This window comes from Neodiprion lecontei, chromosome 5, assembly GCF_021901455.1.
Source record: "Neodiprion lecontei isolate iyNeoLeco1 chromosome 5, iyNeoLeco1.1, whole genome shotgun sequence".
In the NCBI taxonomy this organism is placed as follows: domain Eukaryota; kingdom Metazoa; phylum Arthropoda; class Insecta; order Hymenoptera; family Diprionidae; genus Neodiprion; species Neodiprion lecontei.
Genome location: NC_060264.1, coordinates 21,616,054 through 21,633,669, shown reverse-complemented (window position 1 = coordinate 21,633,669; position 17,616 = coordinate 21,616,054). Strand labels below are relative to the sequence as shown.

Sequence of the window (17,616 nt, the reverse complement as noted above, 5' to 3'; positions counted from 1 at the left end):
AAAACGGTCGCTTCTTCCCATTGGAATTCTTAAAACTATTATTGGTGGAAAATAAAAAATACTAATCTCAATTTATATGAACTATCTTAACGTAATTTTTCAAGTGAAAACTGATGCATGCATATGTTGTGAGATCGCTGCAAACGGTGGATTATACATGACAGCAAGAAAATAAAAAAATTTCTTCATATTTCATGCGTATTATCTTGGCTATTGATCCCACAATAATTTGAATGCTTTTTTTGAGATACTTGATTTTCAATTATTCTAGAAATAACCATTTGTATCGATTCGGAGACGAAAAGTTTTTGCTCCGGAATAAATTTAGGCATACCCTATAGGATTTTTGGTAAAAATGTTGACAATTCTGTACAATCCTGGAATCGATTCCATAATGCACTATATCGGCATAATTTTGCGAGAGGAATCGATTACGCGCTCCGAATACGCTGCAAGCAACAGATTTAAGAGCTACAGCCAAAAAACGAAAAGTTTCCTTCGTAATTTCTCTGCTGTTGGTTCTGCGATCTATTTGGTGCGTTTTTTGCGTTCCTGGCGATCAAATCAGTCAAAAAGGGTTACACGAATCCATTCTGAAACGAAAAATTTTTCACGATTGTTTTCATGAATTTATTATTGCGATCTCGTGGAATCCATGCCATTACTTTGTTTTTGCGTTAAACTGAATCTGTGTTACAGCATTTTTGCCAGGCCCTTGTTTGCATTTGAGATACGTGGACTCCGATATGTCGAGATGTATACGCCAATATAGGCCACCCCTTTAAGAGCGCGTAGTCTATCTCTATGAGTCTATGATTATGTAGTCGACGGTTCGTGGCGGGGATGTGCAGACGAAGGGTTAAAACTATTTGTAACATTCAGCGGTTCAAATCTAAATTTGGTCATAGCCTCCCGGTGAGCATTATACCGTACAAATCTGTATAAAACAATGAGGCGCTATGGTCTGTAACTGTTGACCACCGTGTTCGAGACACTCCTATTTATAAGTGCATGGCCCGCAACTTTTATGGGGTTGGTGTAGAGAAACTCCACACCTGGATTGGAAACCGTGTGGAAATTCGACACTCTCAGTGCGCCTTTTTCGTGCAAATATTCCATGCTGTGCTAGTTTGCTCGCTACCAGAATGCCTGAGGGAAACGCGCACGAGTATGTTTTTGTTAGACTAACATTAATGATAGCTACTTTTTTTCATACCTGCGAAATATTATTTTTGGCTCGCGATTGAACAGTACAGCTATTTTTTACACTCACAACGAACTTGCTGAACAAATTGATATGAACCAAATTGTAAATAAGTTCATTGTAAAAACTAGCGCACGCCATACTACTTTTCAACTGTTGGAGTTTATAAAATAAAATCGGAACATTTTACAACAAAATTTTTTTTTTTAATTACCGTCGAAGAGTACAGGGCGTAATTGAACAATGTACGGGAGGCGGACCGCTGCGGGGTCTGGTAGGTAAGGGGTGTCATTGAGGGGGCTGAAAATTAAGTTCTACATTCATTAACTAAATTCATGAAATCATTTTTTTTTTCAATTGTCTGTACTTATTCAAATTTCTAAACTCATATTATTGAACTGGTGAAGAAAAAACTTACAACGTGTAAGAATAGCGTAGCGAATAAATAAAACTAATAAAGGTGGTTAAGTACACATTACTAAAGTCTATTTAATTAAAATAACGAGATTATACAACTACGTCTTCACCCTGGGGCGGACCAGCGAGAACTAAGCGGCTCATAGCCCCCTCCCCTTGCAACTCTGGCTGAGTCGCGTAGATGGCGCCACTGTCCTACTCGCTGGTGGCAAGTGACATATCGCGGAAACAATTGATTAACTGTTGTTGCATTCCTACATCCGCGGGTAAATATTTATTCGCTAAGTTGTGTTCGAGATAAATCTCCGGATTGTGGCACATTTTGTTTTCACTAACCTATCATATGTTATGAAATTACTCAATGTGCGTGGTCATATTCCGTAATACTCTGACTTCACCCTCTATTGCATATACACTCTCTGTTACCCACTTACTGGATGCATTAAAAATTTTGCAGTGGATTATTATTTTCATTTCGTCGTTGTGATGTAATTAATCAACATATTCCTGAAAGATTTAACAGTTTTTAAGGCGCGCAAGTACGGATGACTGAAATACATTATATTTGAATTTTTCTTTTTTCCACAAGTGTCCGAAAATACAAATGGGGTTCAGCGAGAGCCCTTTGGGATGATTTAATACGTCCGCCTTAGGTGTCTATCCTTCTAAGTCCGCCACTGCATCAGACAATAAAGAATCATTCTAGACAACAGAATATAAATTAACCTCAACGAGTACAGAACTGAATCAAACTCAGAATCAATTCGATAACTAAATCACGCAGCGAATCAGAATCAACTCGCAACGTTCCTCTCAGAACGTAACAGGTCGTTGTTGGTGAGTGGTATGTCGTAAGGCATTGTCGGAAGGCGTCAGTCGCTAGTTGTCAGAAGCAAAATGATGTTCTACAATGTCTATGAAAGAATGTGCGGTTACTTTTGTTCAGCCAATCACAGAAGTTCTAGCATAACCTCACGTGACAGTAAACATAACCTGAAAGTCAAAGTGTTGTCTTCTGATTAGTCAATCGCAAGCGGAAATCGATGTCGGTGTCGCAAAAGATGGGAGATGACCTCCTTCCTTCCAGCAACCGATAGCACCTTCTGTCATCGTGAAACGATTGTCCGATAGCAGGTCACGCCTTCCGACAACAGCTTACTATACGACATACTACTCACCGACAAGACCCATTGTAGAACCGGCTTAATTCTCCTAACTTTTTCCCTCGTATGATCGCAGCATCACTTCTTGGTTTACCGACATTAACGTCTTGTTTCAACCAACCGTAGAACTTCACCTTAACGATACAGTTGTTAGCTTTCGTCAACTCGACCTCACAATTGGCAAGGATGAATAAACTACATATGATTAAAATGTAGTAATTTAATTTATATTCATGTACGGGTGTCTTCTTATCTTAAAACAGATACTGTCTCATGGATTTGACGGTAGTTTGTCGAATGGTTGATGAATTTGGTGCAAAATTATCACTTCTGATTAGGTATAACTTCAATCGGGGCGTGAAATTTCCAATATAATGTACACATTTCAATTCTTGTTGAAACTCATTTATGTTCCGAGCAACAATTGGAATGGAAATTGTGTGAAAAAATTCCGGATGAACCGAAGAGATAAGAATTAATGTGAGAATTGTTTCACGATTTTGTGTGTGTTAATGTCAAATAAAGGATAGCATTTAGTCACTTGCAGTTGTGACGCCGTCATTAGATATCTCCTTGAATTCACCGCTTAGTTGATAGGTACGTTCAGCAATCAGAGCAAGTTTATCTGCCATTGCTTTCCCTGTTTGTTGGAGCATTTGCGAAAAGTGACCATTCGGATCTTTCAACAGCAAATATGGATGGTCGAATTCCTGTGTAGAAAATGAAAACAGTTTCAGTACTTGACTATTTTACACGCTTGGAAGGTTATCTTGAAAATTTACACACCACGATACGGCCTCCTTCCATGACCAGAACTCGGTCACTGTCCATTATCGTGTTCAAGCGATGAGCTATCGTTAGGACCGTGCAATCAGCAAATCTCCTTCTTATGGTGTTTTGAATCAAATTGTCGGTGCTAAGAGGCAACAAATAAACATATTCAGATACGATTGATGCATATAAAATTGATACATAATCAGTCTAATACTAGAAAGTACCCAGCACATGACATTGAGCTAGTAAACGTGATATGATCAATTCACAAACCTTCGGTCAATATTAGCGGTGGCTTCATCAAGGACGAGCAATCGGTTGTTTCTCAGGATGGCTCTGGCCAAGCAGATCAATTGGCGCTGTCCAACGCTGAAATTGGCTCCACCTTCAGCGACTCGGAAGTCAAGAGAAGGCACCGAATTTCCAAGTTCTACTTCTTGTAAACTATCCCATAGCTTAGCGTCTGAGTACTGGTCGAAGGGGTCCAAGTTGTAGCGAAGACTTGCCGAGAACAATATTGGCTCCTGGGGAATGATCGAGATTCGAGGGCGTAGCTCTTGTAACCCTATCGACTTTGTATCTACGCCGTCCAGAATGATTTCACCCTCCAGTCCGTCTCCAGTCAAACGAAACAGCGCTGAGATGAGAGAGGATTTTCCTGCACCAGTCCTTCCCACTATACCAACCTTCCATCCAGGGTTTATCTTCAGGTTTAACCCCTATTCCGAAACAGAACCATAAATGAATTAACATCAGAGAGCCATTCATACTGTCCCGGACACTACCGGAACACGACCGCCAATGACGCCTCCGTTCCAGAATCTGCTCACCAAGGACCACAAATACACTTTTATTCTGAAGTTCATAATTCTTTACAATCTGGCGTACACATGTGTCACACAAAATTGTTATAATACACTGCAATGCATGGAAATACCTTGATTCGTGATCAAGGAGCCACAAATTCGAAATGTAGCGCATGTACACACTGTGTCGCACGCCGGAGTCCCAACGCGGTCACATGAAAATTCCTAAGTCCACGCCGCCGCCACTAACTTATCAATAGTGGCCTTAGGGGCTTTAGCACCCATATGCACATCCGTCTCAAACCTAAAAACTTCTCTATATTTAGCCATGGGAGTGGTTACTGCTTTCTTTCAGTGACGACAACAATCCAGAACAATGATCGATTTGATATGTGCAATCTGCTCATAATCAGACGCCGTGATCCCTACGCGGTCACATGAACACCTCGGTGTCCACGTCGCAGAGAACCAGGCGCCTCTGATGTGTATCTACGTTTATTTTTTGCAAAAGCTAACAATCCGACAAAATAATCAATTCGATACGTGCGATTTGTTTATAATCAAACGTCGGGATCCCTACGCGGTCACATGAACACCTCGGTGTCCACGTCGCAGAGAACAAGGCGCCTCTAATATGCATCCACTCCTACTCGTATTCAATTTCAAATTGACGGACTCCCCCCTCGTATCGCTGTTGCTTGGAAATCAAAATCTACTTAACTGTCTCGAGCACTTCTGATCGTCATCGTGTCTAGAGCTCGACTGAAAAATCTGAAACCCAGCGCGCTACCCCCGGCTCGCTTCGTTTGTGCCTGATTATAGCGCCCGACTTTAGTGGCTAATCCGAGAAACTTTTGAATGACAATACAGGTTCCGTTACTCTTACTCATCTCCCACATAATTGAACTCAAATCTCTGTCTATATTATACCGCAACAAAAATATTTTTATTTTCTGATTTTAACTAAACATTTCTTCCTGTGTGTTAACATGGACGTGAACATAAATTTTTGTATTTTTATATTTTTTATTTTTAATGAAGTCGATTTTAATTAGTTGGTGACACATACGATAACACTCGTTATCAGTAAATTCTCAATAACGAATATAAAGAGTCTTATGCACGGAATTTGAGATTGATTTTCACTGATTCAAAAAACCACGGTAAGTATTTTTTCAATGGTACTACATGAGAAGATTTCATCTGTAAACCAAGACGGAGGTCAAATGAGAACTTATATGAACGATTCATATACTACATATACATATTCATAATTTTTTTCTTCATCATACCTTGAGCACTGGCGGTTTGTCGTCGTTATATTTCATAGAAACATTTTTCATGACTAAACCACCTTGAGAAGGCCAAGTATCTGGCGGAGGGCTGCCAGTGGTGAAAGGTCCCTCCTTGGGTAAGTTCGTATACTGAAGAACTCTCTCTACTGAGGTCATCTGTGAAACAACCTCAGCACTAAGTCTCACTCCATATTGAACCATACCAGTCAGTATCAAGCACTGTGAAATGGCCAGACCGACAGATCCTCCCGGGAAATCTACGGATCACGGATGGGTCAATGTAACTATCAAATTATTGCTCGCAGCTATAAATCACGTGATGTACTAGAGGATTACGAACCATTTATAAGGATGAACGAGAAGCAAACGAAAGTGGTAAAACAACATGACACGAGGTCGAGAGTGAACCCAAAGGCAGTTGCCGTCCCAAGGGTGAGATACCAGGCACCTGTATGCGAATCTTGGTGATGGTCAAACTCTTGCTTTAGCATTTCTTCCACCAGGACACCACAGCTTCGTATGGTCGTTAATCCGTCGAGAGTAGAGCTCACGTGGGAGAATACAGGACTTTTGGCTGAAATTGTTAATAATAATCGCTTGTTACTATAGGTATAACAATGTTAGATCGAACCATTTAACAATTCGCCCAAAGTTTGTGATATGATAATCGTTGGTGAAGGTAGATATGTAGTTTAAAACTTACTTATTCCTTCAAGTCGCTTGATATTCTGGGCTGTCTTCAAGTAGTAGATTCTAATGAAATAAAAAAGCGCAGCCACAAAAATCATTGGGATTATCGTCCATGGGTTGACAATGCTGACCATAACGAGTATTCCTAACATTACTGTGAAAACCTGAAGTGTCTCAAGCATTGCCCTTGGTAGCAGTTCATCCATTGCACCCACATCCTTTGAAAATCGGTTCAGAATTCTTCCTGCAAAGTGAAAAGCAGAGAGATCAAAATAATTCTGACAGTTCTTTAAGGTTACAATATAGAGAGAAGATCTGCATACACAAAGAAGATCAATTTAACACTAAGATCCTTCAAGTCTGATAGAAATTATTCAACGTACCAGTTGGGTTGGTGTTAAAGAATCTCATGGTGGCTCGCAAAAGGTTCGAAAACATGGAGTCGTGTATAGTGCGACTAGCGGTCATACAAATCTTCATGAAAAGCAAGCTGCGTAGTGAGAGAAAGATGACAGTGGCTGCGATCAGCATTGTGTAAACTTGAACGGCAATGTCAGAGCGCAGCAGTCCATACTGGTCATACCATTCGGTATCGGGATCCCAGAACATTTGTTGAAAATCGATGGAAGTTTCATTTTTGCTGCTCGTAATATTGGAAGCGGTTTCATTAGCTCTTATTTCAGCTCTTCTTGTGTTTTGATTGGTCCAGTAAGTTACCCAGTAATCACTTGCATTTGCTGATAGCTGACCAATGACGATAGTTATCATGAGAATGATCAACGAGCAGATATTACCACCGGATAAAAAGTAGCTGCTGTAAACTTGAGTAGACATACTTCCCGTAGCGATCTCTTCACCGTCGATATCCTGCAATTCTTCAAAGCTCACCGACCTTTCTGATGGCCTTTCACTGCTAACCGAAGTTAGACGTCTTGTCTGCAATAACATAAACCTGTTGAAGGTATGTGTTTGAAAGTAGTATGATCAGACTGGGCACTTTAAATAAAGCGACATGCTGTAGTTACCCTGAAGTCGTGTTTCCCCACGTCGTAAGTTTCTTCGTTTTCTTCTTCAACCGTTTCGGATTCCACAGATTTTTGAGAAGTTAATATGGCGTGAGTGGATTCCGCCAACTCTTCATAAGTCCCTTGGTGCATCACGGTACCCTGGAGCAAACACGACATAGGGAGAAGATATTCTTGTCTTGTTCGAAAATGGGATTTCAATAATACTCACGCGATTCAGAACTATCACACTGTCAGCTTGACGAAGAAATTGCAACTGATGAGTGACGAGGATCCGTGTCTTGCCCTTCAGGTAACCTTGTATGCACTCTTCAAACAAGTGACGACCGACACGAGCGTCAACTGCACTCAAAGGATCGTCCAGCAGGTAGAGATCGGCGTCTCTGTAAACGGCTCTGGCCAGATTGACACGAGCTCTCTGGCCTCCAGACAGAGAAGCTCCTCTCTCTCCGACGAAGCTCATGTCACCCTGAGGAAGCTGCTCGAAGTCCTTCACCAGCGCGCAAACTCGTGTCACCTAGAAAAATTGTCGATGTTAACGACGATGTGAAAGAAAGTGATTGCAGGCATGGTTTTCGTACCTTTTGGTATCGCTTTTTGTCGTAAGGCTGGCCGAATAGAATATTGGCGCGTACAGAAGCTGGAAACAGCCAAGGATCTTGGCTGGTATATGAGATGCGAATGTCCCGGCTGTTGATTCTGGTCTTCTCATTTTTTTCATCGGTAAAATAGGACAGTCTTCCAGCCCCGACCGACAATTCGCCTAGCAGGAGGTGCAGTAAGGACGACTTTCCCGAGCCGACGGATCCCACGAGGACAGTTAAAGATTTGCTCTTTACCTCCATTGAAAGCTCGCACAATGTTGGCGGCAGCTGTGCGCTCACCCAGTTCGCAGCGACGTTTACCAATTCGATGCTGATTCCATGTTCATACCGTATGTCTACTTTCTTTGCTCCGTTCGTTGCACTGGATGTGATCTTGGCATCAGGTTTTCCTTTTTCCAACAACAAGGACTCCTGAGCAGTAAAAAGGAATCAGATTAGCTGCGAAATGATAATGCTGAGACTCACACGCCACTTGAGTATTAAAATACTAGCCATTTCAGTTTCCTTTCCACTTTCGAGCAGTTGGCTTGTCGTGTGCTTCTCCACTGGTTGGTCCCCATCGTTTGCTACAAATTCAGAATTCTCCGGTTGTCGCACTTCGTCCAGCAGCAAAAATGCCTGTAACGGTTATGAATCGTGAATTTGGTATCGATGACGAAAGTATAGGGAACAGATGCGTTGAACTTACCGATATCCTTCTTAAAGAAACTATTGCCTCTCCAGACTGAATGATTGCCTGCGGAAATGCAATTGCACACGTCATTTGGAGCACGTTGAACAGCGTTGCCAATGGAAAGGTAATTTCCGCAGTCAAATGGTTACCCATCAGCGCAAAAGAGATTAAGGTCAAATAAAGCGTGACCCTTTCCGAGAAGACCATAATACTCGCGTATATCCCTCTGAGATACGACGTGAGTCCGATTAGTTTCATTTCCACACCTCGAACTTTCGACACTATAATTTCGAACGGCTTTTCCCACGAGTACATCTTGATCACCTACGATTTTCCAGTGCATATTTCAGATCGTGATCAATCATAGAAGTAACTAGTAATTCACGAAATCATTTCAAATGGTCAAGTTAGTGCTGATCTCTGATAACACACCTCAATCCCAGATATCAGCTCACTCATCAGCTGTATTCTTTCGTCCGTCTTCATTGCGATCTTGGATCGCAGCTTGGCGCTAAGATTGCTGAAGTAACCTTGAATAGGTATGGTCTGCAGGACCATAGCTCCGATTCCCACCAGCGAAGCCACACCGACAAATTGCCACATCACGTACCCTATCAAAGTCACCTGTAACCATGTGAAAAGTAGGAGCGATCCACGTTGTCCGAAACCATCAAGTCTGGTCATTGTTGAGCATTACCTGTAACGGCATTATCCAAATGTAATGAAGATGCATGAGAAGATTATCAAATCGGGCCACGTCGTTGCTGATCAAATTGGCCACTTGACCCGCCGCCGTATTGCTCACCGATGCCAAATCGAGGCGTAGAATCTAAAACACGTCAAGACCAGATATGATGGCATGTCGGTGAACTGGCAGAAGGCATGGTCGTCTTTTTCTTTCGGTACTCAAAGTTCGGTTTCATACTCCAAGTCTGTTACTTTGGATATTGATAACAAAAGAATCCCATTATTATGGCAGTAAAATGTACGTGATAATCAAGGATTTCGATGGAGGCATCATGCCGGCTGAATATAGTTATGGAACACAACCGGCTGATAGTGATCAGAGTTGTAACAAATTAGTGCCCATCACGAAAGTGTGACAGTGAACTTATGTCTGTAAAACAGGATTCAGTCACCTTCCTGTATATCATGGAACAACAAGCAATCCTCGCGCACATTCCCATCTCCTGGGTCCGCAAATTTGTGTGGTGAAGGAGGAATATCGACGCAAGAGTGAGGAGGATCAGTTCAGTGGCGTAGATGAAGGCCTCGTTTTGCGAAAACTGATTTTTATCTTTGTCAAAGTAGGCGATGACCCAACCCTGGATCACTGGCTGTAGTATCCGCACCGCCATCAAATACACAAAGAAGAGCAGTCCTTGCAGCATGAACTTGAACCAGAACATCCTTACCAACGCCAAAGTCAGGCTAGGCTTCTTCTTCGGCTTCCTTTTGCTGCCCTCACCCACCATCGGCGATTCTTTCGCCTTCGCCAATTCTTTCTGCCATTCTCTGGATTGAGACGAGACATGAGTTGATGGTGAGACATGAGTTGCTTTGGGATTGAAAACTAATTTCTGATTCACTCACCTTTCCAGACGGTTACAGAGTCTTTCTGATTCATCCGATTTCAACGGGTCATACAAATCTGTTATTTGCAAATCACGTTTCGCTCCCTTCAAAAAAATTGGAAACGACCATCTGAAACAATTATTTATCATATTTCTTTACATTTTGTTATTCGCAATCTTTGAAGGCTTGTAAAAAAATTTGCTCCCATGCTAAAAAAACGACAAAATCCTTCGAAACGGCTCAATGCTCTGTAAAATCTGTCCATGTTTTAATTGAAATAAAATCGAATGTAACCCGGAAACTTGATTTATAACAGAGAAATAAATTTCTCTAAATTTCTCTAAATTTTCGATTATTTTTGGCATTACTGTGGTTTCTTTTACTCTGTTTTCGAAGAATTATTTCATCATACTTTCTGATCATTGATAATATACATCTGAATAATTTTGTATCATTGCGTGTGCAAGCCAATGGTTGAAAACAGAATCAACGGCCTCATATATTCTCTACAAAGTGGACAAAACCTAAATTCGATAATTGTTCATTGCAACAAGATATCGCTGCACGGTACATATATAATATTATCTGTGTACAAATACCTATGAAGATTTGATTACTTTATGCCCTCGAAATGAAATTATCGATTTATCTTTAGTTAAAAAGGTCTCGATGCATTTACGGAACAGTTATTATTCTTATTATCACTATATCTCTCTTTTGGAGTCAACTGAAAGTGATACGAATTCAAGAAAAATTTGTTAGCTCCCGATAAAAGAAATTGTGTGTGTGAGATATATTTTATCATTTGATCTTGATTAAATCCAAACTTACTGCATGTAAAATAAAATAGCACATAAGATCAGGTTTTAAAATTTAATCAATTTCGCAAAGGAATTGTGATGGATTATACAATTCGTGTCATATTGGATTGACGAACAGATTGTAGAAATGTAGACTTATACGATACGTGGGTCATTAAATTCTGGCTTAACAACGTCGAACCCTGACCACATCGGAATCGATTAACGTTTCTTCTCTCAACATCATTATAAACTCGACTTGGTCAATCGGAGCGAAACCTTCATCCGCTGGAAAAAACGCGGGCTCTTTCAATAACAACGCTTCAGCTTTCGCTGTTATTGAGAGAGTTTGATATGAATTCGGTCGCATACAAATCGAACACGCTAGTAAAGGTATAATATTGCTCAGTCACTGATTAGGGGAAGCGCTCCTATTAAGAGCATTCTAATTATTGAACAGGTTGACTGATGTAACTCAAACATCTTACATTCCTAACGAATTTTTCTTTCCCGTCATTTTTTGGAAATATGTCTACAATACGTTGTTACAGGTAACTAGTAGGTAACTATGTTTTATTCTTAATTATAATAGTTTTAGTAAATAATTAGCTTTATAAACCGTAATATACAGGATGGGGCATTTAAAGTGTGACAGAGCAATACTACTCAAACTATTGATGATACTCAAAAAAGTTTCAGATGAAAGTTGACATTGGATTCGTTTTCAGTGACCCCAAAAAATCCAAGATTACTGATTTCAACTTTTCTAGTCCCCATAACCTACCCACAATTACATTTATACTGTAAAAACAGTCATTCTCAACATTTGATTCATTTATAGCGCTCACTATATTCGTGAAAACATCAGAATCCAGCCTAATATATCAACATAGACGTGTTAAAAGTCCAATTATGCAAAAAAATTATCACGATACCTGAAAATTGAATGTAAATCTTAAATAACACATTAAAAAAAGGTGTCATACATGTGACTCTGTGCCGCAAAGGGTTAAGATCAAATTTGTAGAGAATTTTATGCTCTAAGACTTTTCTAATTACTTCAAATGTCATTTAGAACAAAAGAAATAAGATATTTTCAAAAAACGGGTATTCGCGACTTTCGACCCTGAATATCTTGAGTCGAATGTACGAGATTCTGTGAGAATGTTGAACCACCTTATAAAATGTCAAAACAAAGATTCATGCAACTTTTTAACTTATTATTTTGGATTTTGAAGATTACTCCTTTTTTTTACCCTAAATGACTGTGCTACGACGTTATTTCTCTAAACGATCAAATGAATTTGACAAAATGTAAGTGAATTACTTCGAGTAATGCAAACGTTCCATCTGTATAAAAAACATATTTTTTATTGCTATAAATAATCACAATACTGTGAGGGACACCGTTGTTTGAAATAAGAAATAAAGAATACAAGGCGTACAATTCGTGGTTCTTTTCTTACCCGAAAAAAAGCCTGCTTAGAAAATTTGAAGATTCCTCAGGATTTGGTAGGCACTGTCTTCTTTTCGTGTCCATATTTTTAAAATTTTCTATTTCTTCCCTTCAATTTTTTCCTTGCATTCGTGTAGTATTTTTTTACCCGCTGAAAAAATAGAACAAAAAAATATGTAAACACAATTGACCGTAGACGAATCTACCGATGAAATGAAGTAATAATATTCGAAAGAAGTTTGTTCCGCTCTTGCAATTCAATTTTACAAAACGCCTATTTGACAACTATAACAACGTTAATAATAATCACAATAATGCCCATGATTCAAATAATTGAAATTGAAGTTGATACACTAGAAATCCAATCATCCATTACAATATTTTGTAACGGATGATAAAATAATGCGATAAATATGGAATATTGACTCAACGTTATTAGCATAAATGATTTTGCGCAGGGAGAATATGGCAACTAATTACGGTAGCAACAAATTATGGTATCAGCTGGACTTATACAAGCAGTTTCATCGATGATGAGAATCAGGTCATCAATTTTTTTTCCCTCAAGGTCTGATTGATTACTGACATATTACGCGATTCAATGTATTACAGCAATCTATTCGTCGCATGTACAAAAGATTGCAAACCGTTATACAACACCTTCGAAAACTAAGTATTAAACACAGGTACCACGTCTACTTTTTTCTTATCGGATACTTAGGTGTATTCATATAATACTCTTCGATTGATTTGGTCACTCATAAAACCAGACGGATTAAGGTACACGTCGTCATTGATATATCTTCGTAAATTTATCTCTTGTTTTTTTTATACTTCATTTTTTCGTCGAGTTAATCCAAAAGATAGCGCCGCAATTTAAGACCGAATAAATCTCACCTGAGAAAATCACTCTAACGCGTTCGCAGATTAAAAACTAATTATATATGGAACAATATCAAATAATTTTCTTCTCTCGTTCCTCTAATAATTCAGTGAATCTAATCTCATTTTCCTTCATTAGTTTCCTTCGATTGATTACAGACTAGCTAGCAAAACACTGATAAATTATACATTTTTGCATATTACATTTAATCAATAATTGAAGAAAAGGTCATCAGTCCAATGTGCTTCATTATTGGCAATAAAAAATTTTCGAAGAAAACAGACGTATGAAGATAAGACGTGGAATAAAGAGACGAGACCTGTTACACGCCCCATTTTTAAACAAAAAGCAAGGAGAAAAAAATCTGCCGATTGAGTGTCACAAGATAAAAAATAAAAAATCACACCAATATACCTAATGGCGTTCATGGCAATATAGATGATACTGAACTGGACGTACAATATTGATTTTTGTTAACTCATTCGCGTTTCAGATTTTAGTGCTTTAAACAAGAGAAGAAGTTGTAAACACAAATGGAAAATTTTACTATCAAATCGAATGACTGAACTGACGATATGAAATCGACAGTCACGATTGGTTTACTTGAATGCAAAATATTTGTTCTATTCGAATAACTATCGATACAGCAGCAGTTTACGTGCAATTTTAATAAGTGCGATAAGTAGAGTTGTGCAACTTTCACATCAATATTAATTTAGGTTGAAATAATATTTTGTACTAAATTATGAAATAAAATTTACGACGATTTTGTTTTCGACTGTTTCGAGAGTGAAGAACTGTTGTTTTTGTTTGTTATTTTTTTCGTTTTGAAACTCACCTTGGGTCACTTAAAAAAAATTTCTACGTGATGTGAAAAAAATATCAACTTTTCAATGATACCTTTGAAATAAAATTTCAGTTGTCATGTTATTGACAAGAACCGAAAATCCCAGGTAGTTGGATGTCATGTTATTGACAAGAACCGAAAATCCCAGGTAGTTGGAAATTGTACTTCATTAATGTATTTAAAATCACATGTCTTACCGGAATGTTTCAATACATTCGAAACTTTTCACTTAACGGCAACGAATCTTTACCGCTACAATGAGCAAGACTGGTACGTATTTTATTTTCAGTATGTTCTACAATAATTCTTTACTTAATGCGTATAAAAAATGCTTTGAAATGAACTTTCTTTCGCCAATTGTTTATAGTTGAAAAAACAAAACAAAAAAGACTAAAAAATGTAGTGATAAAATGAATGTCTGTATAGAATCTCGTGAAAACTTACCAGGAACGTCGAAGCGCCGATTGCATTCCTGCACGTGTTTGGTTCAAGAAACAACTCGCGAAAGAGGAGTGATCGAATGGGTCATACAGCGGAATTTGAAGTGAACATGTTGTGTAAAATACGTTGATGATAATATGAATGGGAGAAAAAACGTGACACAGAGTGACGAATAATAATGACTCAGTACGCGTGTTTCCGTTTTGTGTTGTTATGTAGCAAAGTAGTTTTAAACTGGATAAGTCTTGGCGAGATGTGTTTTTCTTTTAACTTTACCAATGCGAACTCTGCGATATCTTTATTTCACTACTTTACGTTCAGGCGAGATTTTTCATGGGTAAAGTTTCTTTTCTTCTCTTTCTTCGCGTTTTTCAATTTCCCTAACGACGATGACCGATTCACCGTGCTCGACGAGCTCAGACGAAGAACTAATCTGATTCTGGTTAAAGTGCAACAACGGACATCATTTTTCGTAAGATAATAATTCCCCCTCTTTTCAAATATCTAAGCACCGCTGCGAGCGCGTCATACTCGTAATTTCGTATCACTATCGAATCGATATGTATCACGTACTTTTACGCACACCAAAGTTCATGATTTTTTCTGTGAATTTAAGATTTCGGAATTTAAATTTTGGTGACGATCGATCGGAAAGGTTTCGCAACTGTGCCAAATAAATTGTAGTCTGAAAATTTTTGAATTTCAAACGGTCAAAAAATATGAACCAGATTTTTTTGGCCCAATTAGTCGAAAGTCAAACTGTAATCAGATAGCAACGGATCTTTATCAATTAATGAAACATTGCCGGCGGGTTTATTTTTAGTTCAATGAATTTTTTTTTTTTTCCTTCAGGCGAGTTTGAAACTGCGAAGTCGGAGTTCTAACACTTTTTAGGGACCATAGGTTAGTTGTGCAATATGCTACAGACTCAGAACAAGGATCGGAATATAACTTGCTTTCTGAGTTAAATGTTCAGGTTTTTTTTGTTTAAGTCTGTGGTACAATCTGTTTCTCAGTTACATTCTGTAAACAATACTATATGGCAAAAAATTCATTGAAACGTAATCAACGTTAAGGAAAACATGTTTCCGTTGTTTCCATTTTCTAGTTCACCATTTCTAATTCGAGAACGGAACGTGCTGTAGACGTTGTACGAAGTTTAGAATTCAGAAAAAGAAAACTCGAGTTAAACTGTGAGTTTTATCTAACGTCCCTATCATTGTTCGATTCTAAGTTACGAATAAAATGGAATATTCTGAAAATTCGTTTTCACAACTCAAACGTGAAAATGGACGATTTTGGCCGCCTGCTGAAAATGAACAAAAGACGATATTTTTTAATGAATAAGTGCTGGCTGGGAAATGGCGAACCATTTCTACACCAGTGGGCAAAAACTAGTGCCTACTAATGGAAAAATATTTCGCCACGAGTGGAAAAATGGTTCGCCATTTCCCAGCCAGCACTTATTCATTGAAAAATATCGTCCATGTTCAATGTTCATGTCCAGCATTTTGCCAAAATCGCCTGATTTTACATTTTTTTTTTTTGTAAAAAATATCGTGTGTAAATCGTCGGCAATGACGATTCTCAGTTCGCATCATATCCGCACTCACTCAGAATCGTCAGTTTTGCCCACTCATTGCAGATTACACTATTGTCGCAATTTTGAACCTTATTCAAAAGCAGACTCATCTTCGTAGAGATTTTTCAAAAATGGTATAGGTTCATCACTCGTAATCGTGGGTGGTAAATTGTATTATTTTCTTTTATTTTATTTTTTTTCGTATTGTGCAATCCCAGCATTTTGTCAGATATTATTCTTTGACTTATGGTGTATATAACTTGCGGTGACGAAAACTTTGTATCGCATACTGTACGCGTTCGCCGGTGTCTCTTTGTGATGCTTTCGAACCACAATTGGGCGTGCGAGTGGCAAGCTGTTCGGTGCTGCGAATTGCAAGTATAAATGCTTTGAATAATTATCTCCGGTAATATAGATACGTCTCTCTGACTTTTGTTCTCCATATTTGGCACATGATTCCGACCCATCTGTAGGGATCAACGGTACTCGAGTGACTGCAGCGTTTTGCAACACAGGCACAATAGGATAAAAATAAAGTCACCGTAACGAGGGTCGGAATTTTTCAGTGAGGATTATCGACGAAAGAAAACCGGAATGACATTAACATAGCGGTAGATTTCAAATTAACAGCTGTGGAGTTTACAGATATTGGTTTGCAACTATTTCAACCACGCTGTCGCTAATTTTTCTTACTTTCAGAAAAAATAACGAGCTGATTGAAATGATTAGAAATTTGATAACATTGCACTTGTTCATGATTACGTGATACGGTTCAATGTTCACTGATAATAGAAATGGAATCGTGAAAATGAGTTTGCGGATTATTTATAATAATCATAAATTAGAAGATTTTATCGGTAATTTTTATATTATAATAAGATGATCTTAAAAAGTTTATTTAAATCAGTTTTCGATAACAGATGGAATGCAACTGGTTCAAAATGTTCGAAACGGAATTTTATAGCGGATTGGAACAAACTTACTTGAATTTTTAAAAACAACAGTTATAAAATTTAATTTCCCACGCAAACGGTTTTGTCCTGTATCACATCCTCGATGCCTATTACCCCTAAATATTGCATATAATGGATTGATATATAATTTAGTGTTATATTATATATTATTAGTGAATTTTCGTCTTAGAACTAGCGTTAAATTGTGCGGCAAGTTCGTTCTTCTTCAAAATTAAGCAATATTCTAAGCCCATTTGTCACATAAAAATTGGAGACAGCGGCGTTGATCGAAGTTAGCTAAAAAGTCTAGATTTTCTTTTCATTAGTAATCTATTGGTTACGATTTTATTTTTGTTTCTTTATGAGCGTCGAAACTCATTGGTGACACCAGCCTATAATAATTCTTGTCATTAATTTGAAATCATGG

At 38.4% G+C, this 17,616-nt stretch overlaps 1 protein-coding gene across 8 annotated transcripts; it reads right to left on the bottom strand.

Moving 5' to 3' along the window:
* Positions 1-22: 22 nt before the first annotated feature.
* Positions 23-15,099, bottom strand: LOC107225994 (ATP-binding cassette sub-family C member 4). 8 transcript variants are annotated; one of them, XM_046742122.1, is made up of 20 exons: positions 14,658-15,093; positions 12,494-12,634; positions 10,246-10,356; positions 9,792-10,167; positions 9,350-9,481; positions 9,085-9,276; positions 8,668-8,976; positions 8,472-8,597; positions 7,956-8,390; positions 7,586-7,891; positions 7,375-7,515; positions 6,733-7,285; positions 6,500-6,593; positions 6,363-6,412; positions 6,000-6,233; positions 5,657-5,916; positions 3,832-4,277; positions 3,571-3,700; positions 3,330-3,494; positions 2,306-2,979 (listed from the first exon to the last, which is right to left on the bottom strand). In XM_046742122.1, exons 2-20 carry the CDS (start codon positions 12,565-12,567, stop codon positions 2,956-2,958), a joined length of 4,158 nt encoding a protein of 1,385 aa, XP_046598078.1. In that variant the 5' UTR covers positions 12,568-12,634; positions 14,658-15,093; the 3' UTR covers positions 2,306-2,955. The 8 variants fall into 8 exon arrangements, with proteins under 8 accessions (XP_046598074.1, XP_046598076.1, XP_046598077.1 ...); XM_046742118.1 differs by lacking the exon at positions 2,306-2,979 and adding an exon at positions 23-593 and having other exon boundaries at positions 6,363-6,593; positions 14,658-15,092; XM_046742120.1 differs by lacking the exon at positions 2,306-2,979 and adding an exon at positions 1,419-1,504 and having other exon boundaries at positions 6,363-6,593.
* Between the last annotated feature and the right edge of the window lie 2,517 nt (positions 15,100-17,616).

Coding starts and splice junctions, on each gene's coding strand:
- LOC107225994 (XM_046742117.1), bottom strand. CDS start 12,567: ATGGACACGAAAAGAAGACAGTGCCTACCAAATCCTGAGGAATCTTCA. Junction 8,391..8,471: donor GTGGAAAGGAAACTGAAATG/GCTAGTATTTTA, acceptor TTTACTGCTCAG/GAGTCCTTGTTGTTGGAAAA. Junction 4,278..5,656: donor ACAAACCGCCAGTGCTCAAG/GTATGATGAAGA, acceptor GTTTCGGAATAG/GGGTTAAACCTGAAGATAAA.